At 44.8% G+C, this 19931-nt stretch overlaps 1 protein-coding gene across 2 annotated transcripts in view; it reads left to right on the top strand.

The window, feature by feature from the left end:
• LOC118361386 (adhesion G protein-coupled receptor A3-like) overlaps positions 1-19931 on the top strand; it is a 261426-nt gene that overhangs the window by 61745 nt on the left and 179750 nt on the right. For both annotated transcript variants that reach the window (XM_052477897.1, XM_052477901.1), the window contains exon 7: positions 14627-14840. In XM_052477897.1, the coding sequence (XP_052333857.1) occupies positions 14627-14840 (214 nt within the window). The remainder of the gene's footprint in view (positions 1-14626; positions 14841-19931) is intronic.

Below are 19931 nucleotides of genomic sequence, written 5' to 3' on the forward strand. Positions count from 1 at the left end.
ATCAGTAAGCTGCTCTGACAGCTGATGCTTAAAGTTAGAGAGGGAGATATAAGACTCTAGCTTCAGTGATTTTTGCAATTTGTTCCAGTCATTGGCAGCAGAGAACTGGAAGGAAAGGCAGCCAAAGGAAGTGCTGGCTTTGGGGATGACCAGTGAAATATACCTGCTGGAGCGCGTGCTACAGTGGATCAGAGAATCACCAGCAGCAAGAGCGACATCATATGTACAGAGAAAAGAGTCGGCCCGAGAATTGAACCCTATGGCACCCCCATAGAGACTGCCAGAGGTCCGGACAACAGGCCCTCCGATTTGACACACTGACCTCTATCTGAGAAGTAGTTGGTGAACCAGGCGAGGCAGTCATTTGAGAAGCCATGGCTATTGAGTCTGCCGATAAGAATGCGTTGATTGACAGAGTCGAAAGCCTTGGCCAGGTCGATGAAGACGGCTACACAGTACTGTCTTTTATCGATGGCGGTTAGGATATCGTTTAGGACCTTGAGCATGGCTGAGATGCACCCATGACCAGCTCGGAAACCAGATTGCAAAGAGGAGAAGGTACAGTGAGATTCGAAATGGTCGGTGATCTGTTTGTTACCTTGGCTTTCGAAGATTTAAGAAAGGCAGGGCATGATGAATATAGGTCTATAATAGTTTGGGTCTAGAGTGTCACCCCCTTTGGAGAGGGGGATGACCACGGCAGCTTTCCAATCTTTGGGGATCTCAGACAATACGAAAGAGAAGTTGAATAGGCTAGTAATAGGGGTTGCAACAATTTCGGCTGATAATTTTAGAAAGAGATGGTCCAGATTGTCTAGCCCAGCTGATTTGTAGGGATCCAGATTTTGCAGCTCTTTCAGAACATCAGCCGTCTTGATTTGGGTGAAGGAGAAGTGGTGTGGGCGTGGCCAAGTTGCTGAAGGAGATGCTGAGATGTTGGCCGACGTAGGGGTAGCTAGGTGGAAAGCATGGCCAGCCGTAGAAAAATGCTTATTGAAATGATCGACTATTATCGATGTATCGGCGGAAACAATGTTTCCTATCCTCAGTGTAGTTGGCAGCTGGGAGGAGGTGCTCTTATTCTCCATGGACTTTACAGTGTCCCAAACGTTTTGGAATTCGTGCTAAAGGATGCAAATTTCTGTTTGATAAAGCTAGCCTTAGCTTTCCTAACCGACTGAGTGTATTGGTTCCTGACTTCCCTGAAAAGTTGCATATCGCAGGGGCTATTCAATGTTAATGCAGAACGTCACAGTATGTTTTGGTCAAGGGCAGTCAAGTGTGGGGTGAGTCAAGGGCTATATCTGTTCTTGGTTCTACGTTTTTTGAATGGGGCATGCTTATTTGAGACGGTGAGGAAAGCACTTTTAAAGAGCAACCAGGCATCCTCTACTTACGGGATGATGTCAATATACTTCCAGGATACCCGGGCCATGATGAATGTAAACTTCACTTTTTGGTAGCTGTTCAATAGTCAACTTTCCAAGTCCAATTTGCTCTCTCTTTTCGGTGTCTATTGGTGGGATAAGACACTGAAAGCTGTCATTTTTTCCAATCAAAGCTTCCTTGTATGTATTTAGCCCCTACTCTTGGAATTACGTTCGGGGGACCCTTCTAGATTTACAGTAACTCCTAATCCATTATGGCATCAAATCCAATAAAGTGGCCACAATACCATTTAAATGGTGATTTAATCACCTGTACATCTACACGTTTTAAATTAGTCTTAAGTCTATTTGACGATCATTGAGACAAATGTGAGGCTCCAGCAAAAGAAAAGAGAATCCAACTCTGACACTCTCTCTCTAGCTCTACAACTAGCCCCCACTGTGGTATAAATTCCCTGCCAGGATTGGGCTCTTAATTAATTCACCTCCGCATCATTTAGAAGTGAGCTTTTTTTATTGCTAGTCCAAAACGTCTGCCTGAATCCAACATGACCTGCTGGCCCATTGCATTTGTGATACACATTGTGATACTTTCACATAGGATGTATGGCATTTTGCCTATGGAAAGAAATGGTGCAATGTCTACATGACGCCATTACAAACAGGCCCATTTCTACAATCTGCAGGATCTACAACCTGCATACGTCTTTTATACCTCCCGTGTGCATGCCGGCATTCTGGACGAAAATGGTTGTAGTGGTGTGCTGATGTGGCAGGGAGTTTATTTGAATTAATCCATTGAGAATATACACCATCAAAAATAAATCCATTATTAATTTGTTTAGGTTGGTCCGAATAAACATTATAAGACTAATAAAAGGAATTTTAAAATGAATAGAAATGCAGGCGAAGAGTCTTACGTTGAGTGTCTTCATCATGATACCGATTGAAAATAATAGCAAACTATGTTTTTCAAAAGCATTCGAGTCTTGTGTGTTAATGTTTCGCAACCTCCGCCAGCTTTTGGAGTTGCCTATACATGATCAAGCAAAAGGCCTACACTTGATTTAGCCTACTTTATGGCATTCTGAAAAGGGCTGGGTTTGAGTGAAAGAGCGGGAAGACTGAGGAACAAAGGGCGAAGCTGTACTATCGTAAATACAGAATCTTATGCATTCTAAATTACAGCCCATTTGGAAAAGGAAAATGCAATAAATACAGTGCCTTGCGAAAGTATTCGGCCCCCTTGAACTTTGCAACCTTTTGCCACATTTCAGGCTTCAAACATAAAGATATAAAACTGTATTTTTTTGTGAAGAATCAACAACAAGTGGGACACAATCATGAAGTGGAACGACATTTATTGGATATTTCAAACTTTTTTAACAAATCAAAAACTGAAAAATTGGGCGTGCAAAATTATTCAGCCCCTTTACTTTCAATGCAGCAAACTCTCTCCAGAAGTTCAGTGAGGATATCTGAATGATCCAATGTTGACCTAAATGACTAATGATGATAAATACAATCCACCTGTGTGTAATCAAGGCTCCGTATAAATGCACCAGCACTGTGATAGTCTCAGAGGTCCGTTAAATGCGCAGAGAGCATCATGAAGAACAAGGAACACACCAGGCAGGTCCGAGATACTGTTGTGAAGAAGTTTAAAGCCGGATTTGGATACAAAAAGATTTCCCAAGCTTTAAACATCCCAAGGAGCACTGTGCAAGCGATTATATTGAAGTGGAAGGAGTATCAGACCACTGCAAATCTACCAAGACCTGGCCGTCCCTCTGAACTTTCAGCTCATACAAGGAGAAGACTGATCAGAGATGCAGCCAAGAGGCCCATGATCACTCTGGATGAACTGCAGAGATCTACAGCTGAGGTGGGAGACTCTGTCCATAGGACAACAATCAGTCGTATATTGCACAAATCTGGCCTTTATGGAAGAGTGGCAAGAAGAAAGCCATTTCTTAAAGATATCCATAAAAAGTGTCATTTAATGTTTGCTAAAAGCCACCTGGGAGACACACCAAACATGTGGAAGAAGGTGCTCTGGTCAGATGAAACCAAAATGGCAAAATGCAAAACGTTATGTTTGGCGTAAAAGCAACACAGCTCATCACCCTGAACACACCATCCCCACTGTCAAACATGTCAAACATGGTGGTGGCAGCATCATGGTTTGGGCCTGCTTTTCTTCAGCAGGGACAGGGAAGATGGTTAAAATTGATGGGAAGATGGATGGAGCCAAATACAGGACCATTCTGGAAGAAAACCTGACGGAGTCTGCAAAAGACCTGAGACTGGGACGGAGATTTGTCATCCAACAAGACAATGATCCAAAACATAAAGCAAAATCTACAATGGAATGGTTAAAAAATAAACATTTCCAGGTGTTAGAATGGCCAAGTCAAAGTCCAGACCTGAATCCAATCGAGAATCTGTGGAAAGAACTGAAAACTGCTGTTCACAAATGCTCTCCATCCAACATCACTGAGCTCGAGCTGTTTTGCAAGAAGGAATGAGAAAAAATTTCAGTCTCTCGGTGTGCAAAACTGATAGAGACATACCCCAAGTGACTTACAGCTGTAATTGCAGCAAAAGGTGGCGCTACAAAGTATTAACTTAAGGGGGCTGAATCATTTTGCACGCCCAATTTTTTAGTTTTTGATTTGTTAAAAAAGTTTGAAATATCCAATAAACGTCGTTCCACTTCATGATTGTGTCCCACTTGTTGTTGTTTCTTCACAAAAAAATACAGTGTTATATCTTTATGTTTGAAGCTTGAAATGTGGCAAAAGGTCGCAAAGTTCAAGGGGGCCGAATACTTTCGCAAGGCACTGTATTTACACTGAGCTGCGCTTCGGTAGGTTGGTGGTAGATGGAAGGCCGTGTTGCCCAACCGAGTCCTTTGTCCTTTGAAGAATGTCTCTGCTGGTAAATTGGATACGTTGTACTAACGTCGTTGTGTGGTAGACGGGATACTCTGTCTGCTCCTTCCTAACCCTCGTTGCATCTGGTGAAAACCTGAGGTAAGACTAACCGAGATCCCCAGATGCTCCATGAACGCCATACAGACCCTTGATGTGAACTGGGGACCCCAATCAGACACTATATCCTCAGGCACCCCATAGTGCCGGAAAACGTGTGTAAATAGGGCCTCTGCAGTTTGTAAGGCCGTAGGGAGACCGGGCAAAGGGAGGAGACGACAGGACTTTGAAAACCGATCCACAACGACCAGGATCGTGGTGTAACCCTGTAAAGGTGGAAGATCAGTCAAAAAATCCACCAACAGGTGCGACCACGGCCGTTGAGGAACGGGTAGAGGTTGTAGCTTACCTCTGGGCAGGTGCCTAGGAGCCTTGCACTGGGCGCACACCGAGCAGGAAGAAACATACATCCTCACGTCCTTAGCTAAAGTGGGCCACCAGTACCTCCCTTCAAGACAGCGCATCGTCCGACCTATCCCAGTGTGACCAGAGGAGGGTGAAGTGTAAGCCCAATATATCAATCGGTCGCGGACAGCAGACAGAACGTACAGATGACCAGCTGGACACTCAGGGGGAGAGGGCTCTGCACGTGATGCCCGCTCAATGTCCGCGTCCAGCTCCCACACTACAGGCGCCACCAGACACGAAGCTGGGAGTATGGGAGTGGGATCCATGGATCGCTCCTCTGTGTCATACAGCCGAGACAATGCGTCTGCCTTAACGTTCTGGGAGCCTGGTCTGTAAGAAAGAGTAAACACAAAACGAGTGAAAAACATGGCCCACCTTATAATAATAATATATGCCATTTAGCTGACGCTTTTATCCAAAGCGACTTACAGTCATCTGCATACAGGATTCAATCCTGCCGGATGTACTCCAGATTGCGGTGGTCAGTCCAGATGAGAAAAGGGTGTTTAGCCCCCTCAAGCCAATGCCTCCACACCTTCAAGGCTTCTACGACAGCTAACAGCTCTCGGTTCCCCACATCATAGTTTCGCTCCGCTGGGCTGAGCTTCTTCGAAAAGAAAGCACAGGGGCGAAGCTTCAGTGGCGTACCCGAACGCTGAGAGAGCACTGCTCCTATCCCAGCTTCGGATGCGTCCACCTCCACTATGAATGGCAAAGAGGGATCCGGATGAGCCAGCACAGGCAGCGAGGTAAACAGAGTCTTCAGGTGCTCAAAAGCCCTGTTCGCCTCAGCCGACCACTGCAAGCACACCGGGTCCCCCTTTAGCAGTGAGGTAATGGGAGCTGCCACCTGACCAAAACCCCGGATAAACCTCCGGTAGTAATTGGCAAACTCCAAAAAACGCTGCAACTCATTTACCGTGGTTGGAGTCGGCCAATTACGCACGGCTGTAATGCGGTCGCTCTCCATCTCCACTCCTGAAGTTGAAATCCGATGCCCTAGGAAGGAGATGGATTGTTGGAAGAACAAGCATTTCTCAGCCTTGACATATAGATCATGCTCCAACAGGCAACCAAGCACCCTGCGCACCAGGGACACATGCTCGGCGCGTGTAGCAGAGTATATCAGAATATCATCGATATACACCACTACACCCTGCCCGTGCAGGTCCCTGAAGATCTCATCTACAAATGATTGGAAAACTGACGGAGCATTCATCAACCCATATGGCATGACAAGGTACTCATAATGACCTGAGGTGGTGCTAAATGCCGTCTTCCACTCATCATCCTTCCGAATACGCACCAGATTGTACGCACTCCTGAGATCCAATTTTGTGAAAAAACGTGCCCGTGCATTAACTCAATAACCGTATTGATCAGAGGTAGCGGGTAACTATATTTCACTGTGATTTTATTAAGACCTCGATAATCAATGCACGGGCGTAAACCGCCATCCTTTTTTTTTCACAAAAAAAAAAAAAAAAAAAAAAAGAAACTCGAAGAGATGGGTGAAATGGATGGCCGAATGAACCCCTGATGCAGGGATTCAGAGACATATGTCTCCATAGCCTCAGTCTCCGCTTGCGACAGGGGATACACGTGACTCTTGGGATATGCAGCGTCTACCAGGAGATCTATCGCACAATCCCCCCGTCGATGAGGTGGTAATTGAGTCGCCTTCTTTTTACAGAAGGCGAGAGCCAAATCGGCATATTCAGTGGGGAATGCGCACGGTGGAGACCTGGTCTGGACTTTCCACCGTAGTAGCACCAACGGAAACCCCTAAACACCTACCTGAGCATTCTTGCGACCACCCCGTGAGAGCCCTCTGTGGCCAAGAAACAGTGGGGTTATGGCAAGCTAACCAGGGTAGGCCTAGCACCACAGAATACGCAGGAGAATCAATAAGGAAAAGACTAATCTTCTCCTTGTGACCCTCCTGCGTTATCATACACAAAGGTGCGGTTACCTCCCTGATAAACCCTGACCCTAATGGTCGACTATCTAAGGCATGAATAGGGAAAGGCATATCCACAGGAACAATAGGGATCCCTAAACTATGAGCTAGACTTTTATTCATGAAATTCCCAGCCGCACCTGAATCTACTAGTGCCTTATACTGGGAATGCATTGAAAAATCAGGAAAAGAGACCGAGACAAACATTAGTGCAGCAGAGGGCTCTGGAAGAGAATGGTGCCTACTCACCTGGGGTGCTGCCAGAATGCCCTGCCTGCCTTCTCTATTCCCAGAGGAACCAACCCGGCACCGACCAGCAGTGTGCCCTCTGCGACCATGAATGGTGCTCGAGCGAGAACCCCCTCATGTCCAGCTTGATGGACATGTCCACCAGCTGGTCGAAGGTGAGGGTGGTGTCTCTACAGGCCAGCTCCCGACGGACGTCCTCGCGTAGACTACAACGGTAATGGTCGATCAGGGCCCTGTCGCTCCATCCAGCGCCGGCAGCCAAGGTCCTAAACTCCAAAGCAAACTCCTGTGCACTCCTCGTCTCCTGCCTCAGATGATAGAGGAGCTCCCCCGCTGCTTTGCCTTCAGGTGGATGATCGAATACTATCCGGAATTGGCGGGTGAACTCCTCAAAATGGTCCAACGCCACATCCTCCCTTCTACACACAGCGCTGGCCCATTCCAGGGCTTTCCCGGTGAGGCATGAGACGAGGGCGTAACTCTTCTCACGGTCAGATGGTACTGGGGATGCCGTGGCTCGATATAAGTTCAGCTTAAGGAGGAAACCCTGGCAGCCGGCAGTATCTCCGTTGTATCCCGTGGGTAGGGATAAATGGATCTTCGATTCCGAAGAGGACAAAACGTTCAAGGGAGATTCCGGTTGTGGTGGTGGTGGCGCTGGAGAAACTCCCTGTCTCTCACAGCGATCCATATTCTGGACAATGCGATCCATGACGGAGCTGATACAGTCAAGCTCCCTCGCTTGTTCCTGAACGCGTTCCTCCAGCTCCATGAGCATAGTGTCCTCTCCTGCTGACTTCATATTGTATGGTCAGAGATTCTGTCAGGCATATGTGTATAGGTGGCAGGGAAGTCAGGCGCAGGAGAGTCAAACGGAGTGTAAAATGGAGTCTTTTATTAATGTCCTAGTAACATGCTCCATAACACTAAACAGGAAAAGAACATAAACAAAATATGGGTACGAAGACCCGTCGCGCACCTATACAACAAACAACACTACACTGGCAATAAACAATCTCTGACAAAGACATGAGGGGAAACAGAGGGTTAAATACACAACAGGTAATGAATGGGATTGAAAACAGGTGTGTGGGAAGACAAGACAAAACCAATGGAAAATGAAAAATGGATCAATGATGGCTAGAAGACCGATGACGTCGAACGCCGAGCACCGCCCGAACAAGGAGAGGCAACGACTTCGGCAGAAGTCGTGACAGCCTCAAAGCAGTGAAAAATGGTGCTGAAATAGTTGACCACACACAGGTAGGCTATTGCTAGGCTATTGCTTCAATCAATTGTATTTTAACAATTGGATGACTTTGGGAGTTTCAGTAACACCAATTTGATTCCTTCAATTGCATTAGCCTACTTTATTCCAGTATTTGTCATTCAGTGATACAGTATTTATTACCACAGTAATTCTTTATGGATCCATCTAGTTGTGGTGAAGAAAAAAAGATGTGTGGTGAACTATGCAAAGAGATTGGTGAAGTGATATGCCCGGCAAAGTTTAGAACTTCCAGGACGATAGTAGTAACTATTAAGAGCGTAGTGCGTGCGAATGCCACCTCGGCATTATGGCACATTTTATACTAAGTCGTAGGCAGAACTTTACCGCAATCATGCCTAGGTCGGTTGGCGGAAATAAAAGTACAGGCTTTGTTGTCGGCAATACCTTTCATACAGTTGAATTCGGAAGTTTACATACGCCTTAGCCAAATACATTTAAACTCAGTTTTTCACAATTCCTGGCATTAAATCCTAGTAAAAATTCCCTTTCATAGGTCATTTAGGATCACCACTTTATTTAAGAATGTGTAATGTTGGAATAATAGTAGAGCGAATGATTTATTTCAGCTTTTATTTCTTTCATCCATCACATTCCCAGTGGGTCAGAAGTTTACATACACTCAATTCGTATTTGGTGGCATTGCCTATCAATTTTTTAACTTGGGTCAAATGTTTCGGGTAGCCTTCCACAAGCTTCCCACAATAAATTGGGTGAATTTTGGCCCATTCCTCCTGACAGAGCTGGTGTAACTGAATCAGGTTTGTAGGCCTCCTTCCTCGGAATAAACACTTTTTCAGTTCTGCCCACAAATATTCTATGGAATTGAGGTCAGGGCTTTGTGATGGCCACTCAAATACATTTGCACTTTTCGCATATAGGAGACAGAATGCGCCTCCTTCCTGAGCGGTATGACGGACGCGTGGTTTCATGGTGTTTATACTTGCGTACTATTGTTTGTACAGATGAACGTGGTACCTTCAGGCGTTTGGAAATTGCCAAGGATGAGCCAGACTTGTGGAGGTCTATCATTGTTTTTCTGAGGTCTTGGCTGATTTCTTTTGATTTCCCCATGATGTCAAGCAAAGAGGCACTGAGTTTGAAGGTAGGCCTTAACATACATCCACAGGCACACCTCCAATTGACTCAAATTATGTCAATTAGCCTATCAGAAGCTTCTAAAGCCATGGCATAACTTTCTGGAATTTTCCAAGCTGTTTAAATGCACAGTCAACTTAGTGTATGTAAACTTCTGACCCACTGGAATTGCGATACAGTGAATTTTAAGTGAAATAATCTGTCTGTAAGCAATTGGTAAAAAATTACTTGTGTCATGCACGAAGTAGATGTCCTAACCGACTTTTCAGAACTATAGTTTGTTAAAGAAATTTGTGGAGTGATTGAAAAACAAGTTTTAATGACTCCAACCTAAGTGTATGTAAACTTCCGACTTCAAATGTATATAATGAAAAGCCATTAAAAAAAAAAAGTTTTGAAGGTCTTGGTTTGAAAGGTGTATTATTCTTTTTGAGTTGAGCTGACACATTGCTTCTTCCTGCCAATCATATCCACCATCCTGGCTGTCTGGAGTTGCCATATATGTTGACTTGGTGACAGTTATGGTGTATGGTGAGGATGCAACTAAACATGACACTCATTGACAACAAACAAGAACTTATTGGGCCTTCACATGGTCTAGTAATTACACTTCTCCAATGCCAATGAAGTCCTGAATCTCACAGAACTGTTCTTGATAGGCTCACTCCACCATCAGTCCTTCTCTCGGGCAGTTACTAGAAACGGAGACACCATGGAATTGGACTGCCACATCAGGACAACAGCATCTGGAAATGGCTGGTGTGCATTGTCCTCATATGTACCTGTTTTGCTACCAACCATGGCTGGCCAGCTCATGTGACACCTGAACTGGACTCGCATGTGAAGAATGAGCTTTCATGCTGGGGTGACTCATGTATTAGTCTGGAAACTGCAGTAATCCCAATAAGGACATATGCTATTTATGGGAAAAAAGAGGCACCTTAGGATGGTAAAACTTTCTGTATGTGATTGTTTATTTGGTGGCTGGGGATTGACCTTGATTGTGGTCTTTGTGCACCATACTTGATCAGCTCTACCTCCTCAGCAAGCCTTTTACTGCCCATCAAAGCCCAGAGATCATCTTCAAATCTATGTATGTGGGGCTGTGCTATGTCCCTCACAACCAACACTTCTTTGTCATTGTATGACCTAGCTACACTCTAACTAACCTCTAAGTAACCTGAGGTCACCCTCGCAGGTTCTGTCACTCGCCACATCTCCTGCTGGGTGTCTGCCCCAGTCTGTTATCAATGCCAACCACCCACGGTTAATATTGGCCAAATTATCATCCTACCTGGCTTCCAAAGAAATAAAAATAAATATGTTGGATGTAACCTGCAGGACTTTTTGCCACATTCAACATAACAACAACTTGACCCACAGTGCAATTGGGCATTGGAAAGATCTAAAGGCAAGTATTTTTGTGACAGCCCTTTCACAGACTTTCCTTCACAACCAGACAACCAACAATTCCACTACCGGAGTATCCCCATCATCATTCAGGCTGGGGTAACATTCCAGTTAGTCAAGGGGTCTCTTTGGTATTGAAGCTGCACCTGCTGACAGCCTATAGCGAACTGTACAAATGGAAACTGATCACTCCGCCAGTCACACAGCAAGGATTCTAGCCCTTTCTCAGAATGACCAATCAATCAATCAGTCAAATGTATTTATAAAGCCTTTTTTACATCAGCCAATGTCACAAAGTGCTGTTAGCTGTGCAAGCCCCAAAACTTCAACCACCACTGGCTACCTTGTCTCCTCGCCCTGTAAGGACACACTCATGTCCTGGTCACCTCAAAGAGTTTGAATCAACCTTGCACACTTAGTTATATTGGGGAAATAAGGGCTGTACACTACTAGAGTAGCTGACTGTTGTATTACGGTTGCTTTCCTGTAACTTGGTTACGCTACTGTGTGGTTGTGTTGTGGAAGCCTTGTTATATTTTGTGGACTTTGTTGATATGTTGTAAGTGTGTGAATGAGATTAAAACATGAACACACTGTAGTAATGGATCTGTGAGTCGGGAAGCAGGTGAAACATTTGATAAAGAGAGGGGAGAAGCAGGAGCAGATGTGACACACACATTGAGAAAGTAGTTGGCTTCGGCTATTCAAACACAACAGAGGCATGGCATGGCCTTAAATAAAGGTTAAATATACAGCAGAATTGACTTTGAAAGTTGTCTATTGAACAGCTACCAAAAAGTGAACATAAATCATACATTCAACATAAATATTCATAGTTTATATTTATGCCTATTGTATCTGCGTTTATAGGTCTATATTTCCTAGATGTTTTAAGAGATCCTAATGTTGTTTATTTCTGTATGCAGGGCAGACCATTGACTACTTATATTCCACATTTTAGCAATATCAGAGCTGCCACTATTTATGTGGTTAATGTGTTAACTGCAGCCCAATGACACACACACACACACACACACACACACACACACACACACACACACACACACACACACACACACACACACACACACACACACACACACACACACACACACACACACACACACACACACACACACACACACACACACACACACACACACACACACACACACAGTCTCACCCTGGCAGTGCCTGATAGGCACAGGCGTTTTGCTGCTCTGATCCTTTGGCTCTGAGTGTGATTCAACAGTATCAGCATAACAGCAGATCAACAGTCCATTGCCCCATGCTGTTTTTATGTGGTACCACTTAGCCAGCTACAGTTAGCTACAGGTTATGCAGTAGCTCCAGTTCTGCACTGCTTCATGTCCAACTACCAATACATGGCTCTGTAAATGATCAACAAATGAAATGACACTCTTTAAAACACATGAAAATTGCAATATCAAGAGATGTGGTGTTAGACCAGTAGATGAGCATGTAAATATATCAAGAGATGTGGTGTTAGCCTCGTAGATTAGCATTTTAATTATCAAGAGATGTGGTGTTAGACCAGTAGATGAGCATCTTAATATCAAGAGATGTGGTGTTAGACCAGTAGATGAGCATGTATATATATCAAGAGATGAGGTGTTAGCCCAGTAGATGAGCATCTTAATATCAAGAGATGTGGTGTTAGACCAGTAGATGAGCATGTTAATATCAAGAGATGTGGTGTTCGCCCAATAGATGAGCATGTTAATATCAAGAGATGTGGTGTTAGCCTCGTAGATGAGCATCTTAATATCAAGAGATGCGGTGTTAGCCTCGTAGATGAGTATCTTAATATCAAGAGATGAGGTGTTAGCCTCGTAGATGAGCATGTTAATTATCAAGAGATGTGGTGTTAGCCCAGTAGATGAGCATCTTAATATCAAGAGATGAGGTGTTAGCCTCGTAGATGAGTATCTTAATATCAAGAGATGAGGTGTTAGCCTCGTAGATGAGCATGTTAATTATCAAGAGATGTGGTGTTAGCCCAGTAGATGAGCATCTTAATATCAAGAGATGAGGTGTTAGCCTCGTAGATGAGTATCTTAATATCAAGAGATGAGGTGTTAGCCTCGTAGATGAGTGTCTTAATATCAAGAGATGAGGTGTTAGCCTCGTAGATGAGTATCTTAATATCAAGAGATGAGGTGTTAGCCTCGTAGATGAGCATCTTAATATCAAGAGATGAGGTGTTAGCCTCGTAGATGAGCATCTTGATATCAAGAGATGAGGTGTTAGCCTCGTAGATGAGCATGTTAATTATCAAGAGATGTGGTGTTAGCCCAGTAGATGAGCATCTTAATATCAAGAGATGAGGTGTTAGCCTCGTAGATGAGTATCTTAATATCAAGAGATGAGGTGTTAGCCTCGTAGATGAGCATGTTAATTATCAAGAGATGTGGTGTTAGCCCAGTAGATGAGCATCTTAATATCAAGAGATGAGGTGTTAGCCTCGTAGATGAGTATCTTAATATCAAGAGATGAGATGTTAGCCTCGTAGTTGAGTATCTTAATATCAAGAGATGAGGTGTTAGCCTCGTAGATGAGTATCTTGATATCAAGAGATGAGGTGTTAGCCTCGTAGATGAGCATCTTAATATCAAGAGATGAGGTGTTAGCCCAGTCGATGAGCATGTGAATTGCATACTTTAGTACAGAAGCATGTATGTCTTATTTATGTTAATAGTATGCATTATGTATTATTTCTATTTATGTATCTATTAGAGCACGTGTTCCTCCATGGAATGCATTTAACATGAGTGTCTGTGGGTTTTCGCTCCTCCCTTGTACTTGATTGATGAATTAAGGTCACTAATTAGTAAAGAACTCCCCTCACATGGTTGTCTAGGTCTTAATTGAAAGGAAAAAACTAAAACCTGCAGACAATAGGCCCTCTATGGAATGAGTTTGACACCCCTGCATTAGAGTATGCATACATAAAATCAAGGTCAGGCGACGTCGCACTAAATCGGCCTTGATCGTTTCCCAGATCATACATTAAAAGAAACGTTTATTGGCTGTGTTGTTGGCTTAGTTAAACCATCTCCAGAGAGATGGAATGGTGCCGTGCCTTCGCTATCTCACTATCTCTCAGTCAGATCCATTATATAGCATTTAGAATAGAGATGTAATATAGCGAGAGACGTTGGAGTTTGAACTGAATGTATCAGCATCCACAAATGGGAGCGCTTTATGACCCGTGTACTGAATGGTCCGTCACACTGTAAGCACTGCTCGGTCTCCCCATTGATCTGAATGGAACTGAAGGCCGCTTAGCCGACTTCTTGGAGCATGTCCAAGGAAATGTTTTTATGTGCCCAATCAAACATGTTCCCTGAGTTCGGAATTCCCAAGGTACCACAGCGAGCCAGTTTACTATGATAATCTCAGATCGGTATGGAGACGCGTGGCCGACGCAAGCAGCTCCAGGTACAGCGCTAGCTGTTTTCGAATATTGAAACTGAAGAAAGCTGTTAAACCCTTTTACTAGCCTTTTTATATAGCCAACAACCACAAAAATCATAATTCATCTGGTATTAAATGATTTGCTTGGCTGTAAATCCTCTATGTTCCCCACAGCTTTCATTCAGTCCTACAAGCACATTGCTTTCTCCTGATTGCTGATGTGTGTGTGCATGTGTATTTGTGGATATTGTAAGTGTGTTTTTGTGTGGTAACATTGTCAATACTTTACAACTGACATGACTACAGCCATGGGGAATCATCAAATACCTTTCCCATCCCCCACCAATCTCTCCTTCCCCTTCTCCTCTCCCTGGTATCTGCCTTTCCTCTTCAGATGGGCCTCTGGAGCTGCCCTTGTTCCAGCTGATCCCATCCCAGAGACAGGTGGTATTCCGTGGGGACCGGCTACCTCTGCAGTGCACCGTGTCATACCTGGATCCCTCTGTCAAGCTGCGCTGGCGCCACAATGGCCGCGCCATCCACAGCAACGAGGGCAGGGGTGTCTATGTGGAGGAAACCCTGGTCCACGACTGCTGCCTGCTAACCAGGTAGGGGGTATCGGGGACGTGAGGGGAGAGCTAATCGCGCTCGCTCCCACACAGCCACACACGCGCGTATGCACTCATACGTAACAGTTCTGCAGTGCAGTACGTGTATATGCAGTACGTGTAAATGCTCATGAGGTGCAGAACACACACACACAAATACTCACCCACATCACTGCGTCTCGCTTATCATGCTCACATGCCCTGACACACAACCACACACATCTTTATGCAAACATACACAAACACAAACACAAACACTCACACACCATCCCCTTTCTCTCCCTTATTGTAGCTGTTATTTACCACATGTTATTGTCCACCCTTGATAGGGATCTGAAAGGACAGGGACAGAATTGGGTTGGCAGTGTGCCACCACTTCTGAGAGCCAATCTGTGCCCCTCGGTAGGTTTTCAGAGGGCTCCGGGAACGTTGTCGGAGCATTCGGTGATCACACACTGACAGGAACAGATGCGGAAGCATAATTATAGTGATAATGCGGTCAGCAGCGCTGCTTTTCTCGCATTTTTGGGGCCCGTCGCCACACATCCTTTTCCTCTCTTTGTTTCCTCTTCAGGCTACTGTTTCTGTTAGCTTGGGCGGAAGACCTGGATTCAAAAACGATTTGAAATATTTAAAACACTTTATATGTGCTCAATTGAGTTTGCCTGGCTTATTGCACCAATCAAATCATCTCAAACTGGTAAATCCCACCCATCTGGCCCTCTGGACATGCTGAAGCGAACCCTCAAAGTATTGGAACAATTTTCAAATATTATTTGAATCCAGGTCTGCTTGGCTTGGCGGCAAGCATGCTCATATGGAAGAGCACATGGCTGTTGATTAGTTTAACTGCTGCTATTCTCTGAGCCGGGGGCTCGAACATAAATATTGATGGAGTGTTGACAGAAATATTTTTTCCCTGTGTCAACAGGGCCGGAACGCTCATTGTCACGGTTTGCATAGCATCCGGAATGCCAGCTCCTTTCCCAGTTCTGGGAAGGATACCGACCTGGAATACCGTCGCTCCCACTGCTCCTGATTTGACCAACATTCCCACTTGATGTTGAAGTGTACTATTATGTTGTATTCTCTATAGCTTTGTGGCTGAGTTGATTGTCTCTTAGTATGAGGATGAGTGAAAAGACATGTTTTCGTGTCCACTTAAATATCTCAATAGGCTAACTGCATTCAGTGCTGTCCTTCCTCCCTGCATTTAGTTTGTCTTGACAGATTGTTCTGTTGCGGACTGCCAAAATGGAATGACTTAGCATTGCCTCTCCAATGAGGTCTGTAATTCACACCTGGCCACTCATTCCGAACTGGCTAATGGCTGTGGATCATTCGTCGCTAATGGTAACTAGCAGCTGTAGTGTTAAGTTGCGAATCGTGTGTACACACAAAAGCCCATCAAGCTGCTCTGGTGAATGAATCACTTGTATGTGTGAATGGGCTGAAGAGTGATTAACACATGCCTGTATACTCTACAGCATACGGAGCGGAGTGGATTGGCCTGATAGAGAATCAACCCAGTGTCCATTGTTAGGTGGTGTTCTGTTCTAATGGGACTTCCTTACGCAATCTAACTCCATTAAGTGGCTCCGGGGTGATTTGTGACGTTCATCAGCGTGAGTCGAGCCCTCTGACTCCTCACTGCAACACACGCACCTCAGGAAAACACTAGCAATATGCGCACATGCAGAGGCGCACGCATGCACGCGTAGACACACACACAAACACTTCCAACTCTCCTTTTCCACTACTGCGTCCCCGTGCGGAATGTGATGGATTTAGCCTCACTCTCATTCTGATTAGGACTCGCAATTAGGCGCCGCTTTCCCTTGTATACACAAATGATGTAATTTTCTCCCTGGAAGTGGAACCTATATGGTCATGTTGCTCTTGGCAGCCACAGGCACAGTCAAGCTTTCCCAGCAGAGAGAAGAAGAAAAAAGGCAAGCTGCAACTGAGGAACTGCCTTGGTTTCCACTGCAGAATGTTGAGTGTATAAAAAGTCCCGTCCAACAAAAACACAGCTCTCAGCCCAGTCGGAGCTCCTATATCATCAACAAGTGTGTCGACAGACAAGTAGGGAATTAGAGAGAGGGGGGACGTTCTGGCCCTGGTGCTCTCATTAAATAAAGCATCAGGGATTAGTAATGCTCTGACCTGCCCGCCATGCCAGCAACTAGGCCTGAGTCAATGCCAGTTTAATGACATGAGGCCGTATTTTCAATCGTTATGCTCTCTCTGTTGATGGAGTTCACTTTGAAATAACGCTCTCTTAGCGGTGTGTGTGTGTGTCTGCGTGTGTGTGAGTCAGTACCTCTAGCCCTGTATGATGGCCCATTGGAGAGGAAGAGTCTAAAAACACAGGATTTAAGATGTAGCTTAACCCCCCCCCGATGTGTTCTTTGATCAGTCACCCTGAAGTCATATTGACATTTTGATTTTTATGACCCCTATTAAGGTGTTCCCAAAATGTTTTCATAGCTTTTCTCTCAACTCAGTTGAGTGTGGTCACAAACCAATATTGCCCATTCCTCAGAGGGTGCCATGTTAAAGAATGTGCCAGTGTAAACATTCATGTTACGTAGTCTTGCTGTCACTGAGGACATTTGGGGTGACGCTCACAGGCACAGGATGATAAGATCTTCCATTTCCCTATTTCATTCAGAATTTTGACCCCAAATAATGGTCCCTGAATACTAATGCTGGGTGCTGGGTGCGTGCGTGCGTGCGTGCGTGCGTGCGTGTGCGTGTGTGTGTGCGTGTGCGTGTGTGCGTGTGTGTGTGTGTGTGTGTGTGTGTGCGCGTGTGTGTGCGCGTGCGTGTGGCTGGCCCAGGCTGATGCAGACTGCGTAATGTTGCCAGGCTAAACTCCCAGTAACTGATGCTAGCGGAGGACATGGGACCAGCATGTGAATCATGCCCCGTTAATCAAGCACTTGAAAGCCTGCAGCTAGCTGCCGCTTCGGAGGTATCTTTCTTAATCCCCTCCATTTTTAATCACCCTAATATGCCACTGAACTGAGAGGAAAAGCTCTACCTCGTTTGCTCTGATGGGTTTCTCGCTCGCTCTCTCTCTGTTCTCGCTCTCTGCTCGCTCTCTGCTCTCTCTCTCTGCTCTCTCCTTTTCTTTTCTCCCTCACACCTTTCGCTCTCCAGGCATTTCAAAAATATATTTTCTGTTTCTCCCATTTCTATTTCTAACTTTCTCTTTCTCCTCATCCCTTGATTTTCCTTCACACTTCTCCTCAAGCTGATTGGCTCTTGGAATTTAGAGAACGTAGAGCAGGTCAGAGGGAGTAGTAATTCTGATTGCCAGAGGGATGGTAGGTTAGTTGATGGCATTACAGAGACGATACATACGGTAGATAGTGGCAAAGTGAGAGCCTTACATTTTTGCACATAAAAGCTTTGGTAGAGTTACACTGTTACAAATGTTTTTTTCCGATGTACACAATGCAAATAAATACAAACAGCTCCTTTTTAACTCAATTTTCAATCACAAGGTTCTTGAATGGGGCGGCAGGGTAGCATAGTGGTTAGAGCGTTGGACTAGGTACAAATCTGTCGTTCTGCCTCTGAATAGGCAGTTAACCCACTCACTGTTCCTAGGCCGTCATTGAAAATAAGAATTTGTTCTTAACTGACTTGCCTAGTTAAATAAAGGTAAAATAAATAAAAATGAACAGTGTTCTTAATTGGGCCCTGTAGCCAATGGTCATGTCATTTATAGTAGGATTCTTTAGCCCTATTTACACATGGCTATGATCCGTAGTGGATGAAGTTAAGCTAAATGGGGTCACAACACTGGTTGGAGTGGCTTAAGAGAGGGGGAGAACAAATGTCTTTGGAAGAAGCTGCTTCTCTTTTTATGGATGAGGGAACTTTTATTTATTCCCAAATCACACACTAATGCTTTAAGTCCGACCATTCATACCCAGATTTAGCCTTCCCTATTAAAGTGTTATCATCAGGACTGTGTGTGTGTGTGTGTGTGTGTGTGTGTGTGTGTGTGTGTGTGTGTGTGTGTGTGTGTGTGTGTGTGTGTGTGTGTGTGTGTGTGTGTGTGTGTGTGTGTGTGTGTGTGTGTGTGTGTGTGTTCGTGTTCGCTAACTATGGTCCCCATATAGAAAATTATCTTGAGTATGTTTTCTTCAGTATGTTTATTTGTTTGCAAGAATACAGTATCTGTTCATCTGAATGTATGATCGGAAGCACCCACGCACTTACTTAGAGAAAGTAGGAAGCCAACTCTGTGGCATAGAGCCTCTTGTAAAATGCCTGAGAGTTGGAATTTCGGTTTGTTGTTGGGGAGGGGACGCTTTTGAAGTTTACTGTCTTGTAAAAGCAGGCATTATGTAAACAAATTGTTACATATCAGCGCAAGAGCGTAAGAATTCCTAATGAGGCCTTTGGGAAGCGCTGGGTGCAGACAGCTCCACAATAGCGCAGTGTTAGTGTGGATTTAGGTCATTACTTTGTGTTGTGCCCCTGTCCCGCTCAGTGCTGCAGGGCTGCGCTCCCAGCTCCAAGCTTCCTCTCATAGTTATTATTTAGTTGTAAGCCTTTGAGGACGACCTTCATAAAATGTTTTCTATCAAACCACCAAACCACCCATAAGCTGACTGCTGGAGCTGGACAAACCCTCTATACACAATCTGTTTATCTGGGTCTGAGTTAAGCTCTGTGTAGCAGATATCTGGGAGAGTTTGTGATCTGGCAAGATGGCGCCAACAGAGATGGTCGCCTCACTTCAAGTCCTTAGGAAACTATGCAGTAATGACTTTTTTTAATGTATATTTCTTACATTGTTAGCCCAGAAAATCTTACGGGTTATTACATACAGCTGAGAATAACTATTGGATATAAGAGCAACGTCAACTTACCAACATTACGACCAGGAATACGACTTTCCCGAAGCAGATCTTTTGTTCGGACCTCCACCCTGGACATTGGATCGAATCCCATAGGCTGACCCAAAACAACATTGTCACCGCAGGAGAGGCAGGCGGAGTGGCCTCGTGGTCAGACTAAGAAGGCGAGTACACCACCCACAGTTTCCGAGCATATTAGTCGCCAATGTCC

This window comes from Oncorhynchus keta, chromosome 2, assembly GCF_023373465.1.
Source record: "Oncorhynchus keta strain PuntledgeMale-10-30-2019 chromosome 2, Oket_V2, whole genome shotgun sequence".
NCBI lineage: Eukaryota > Metazoa > Chordata > Actinopteri > Salmoniformes > Salmonidae > Oncorhynchus > Oncorhynchus keta.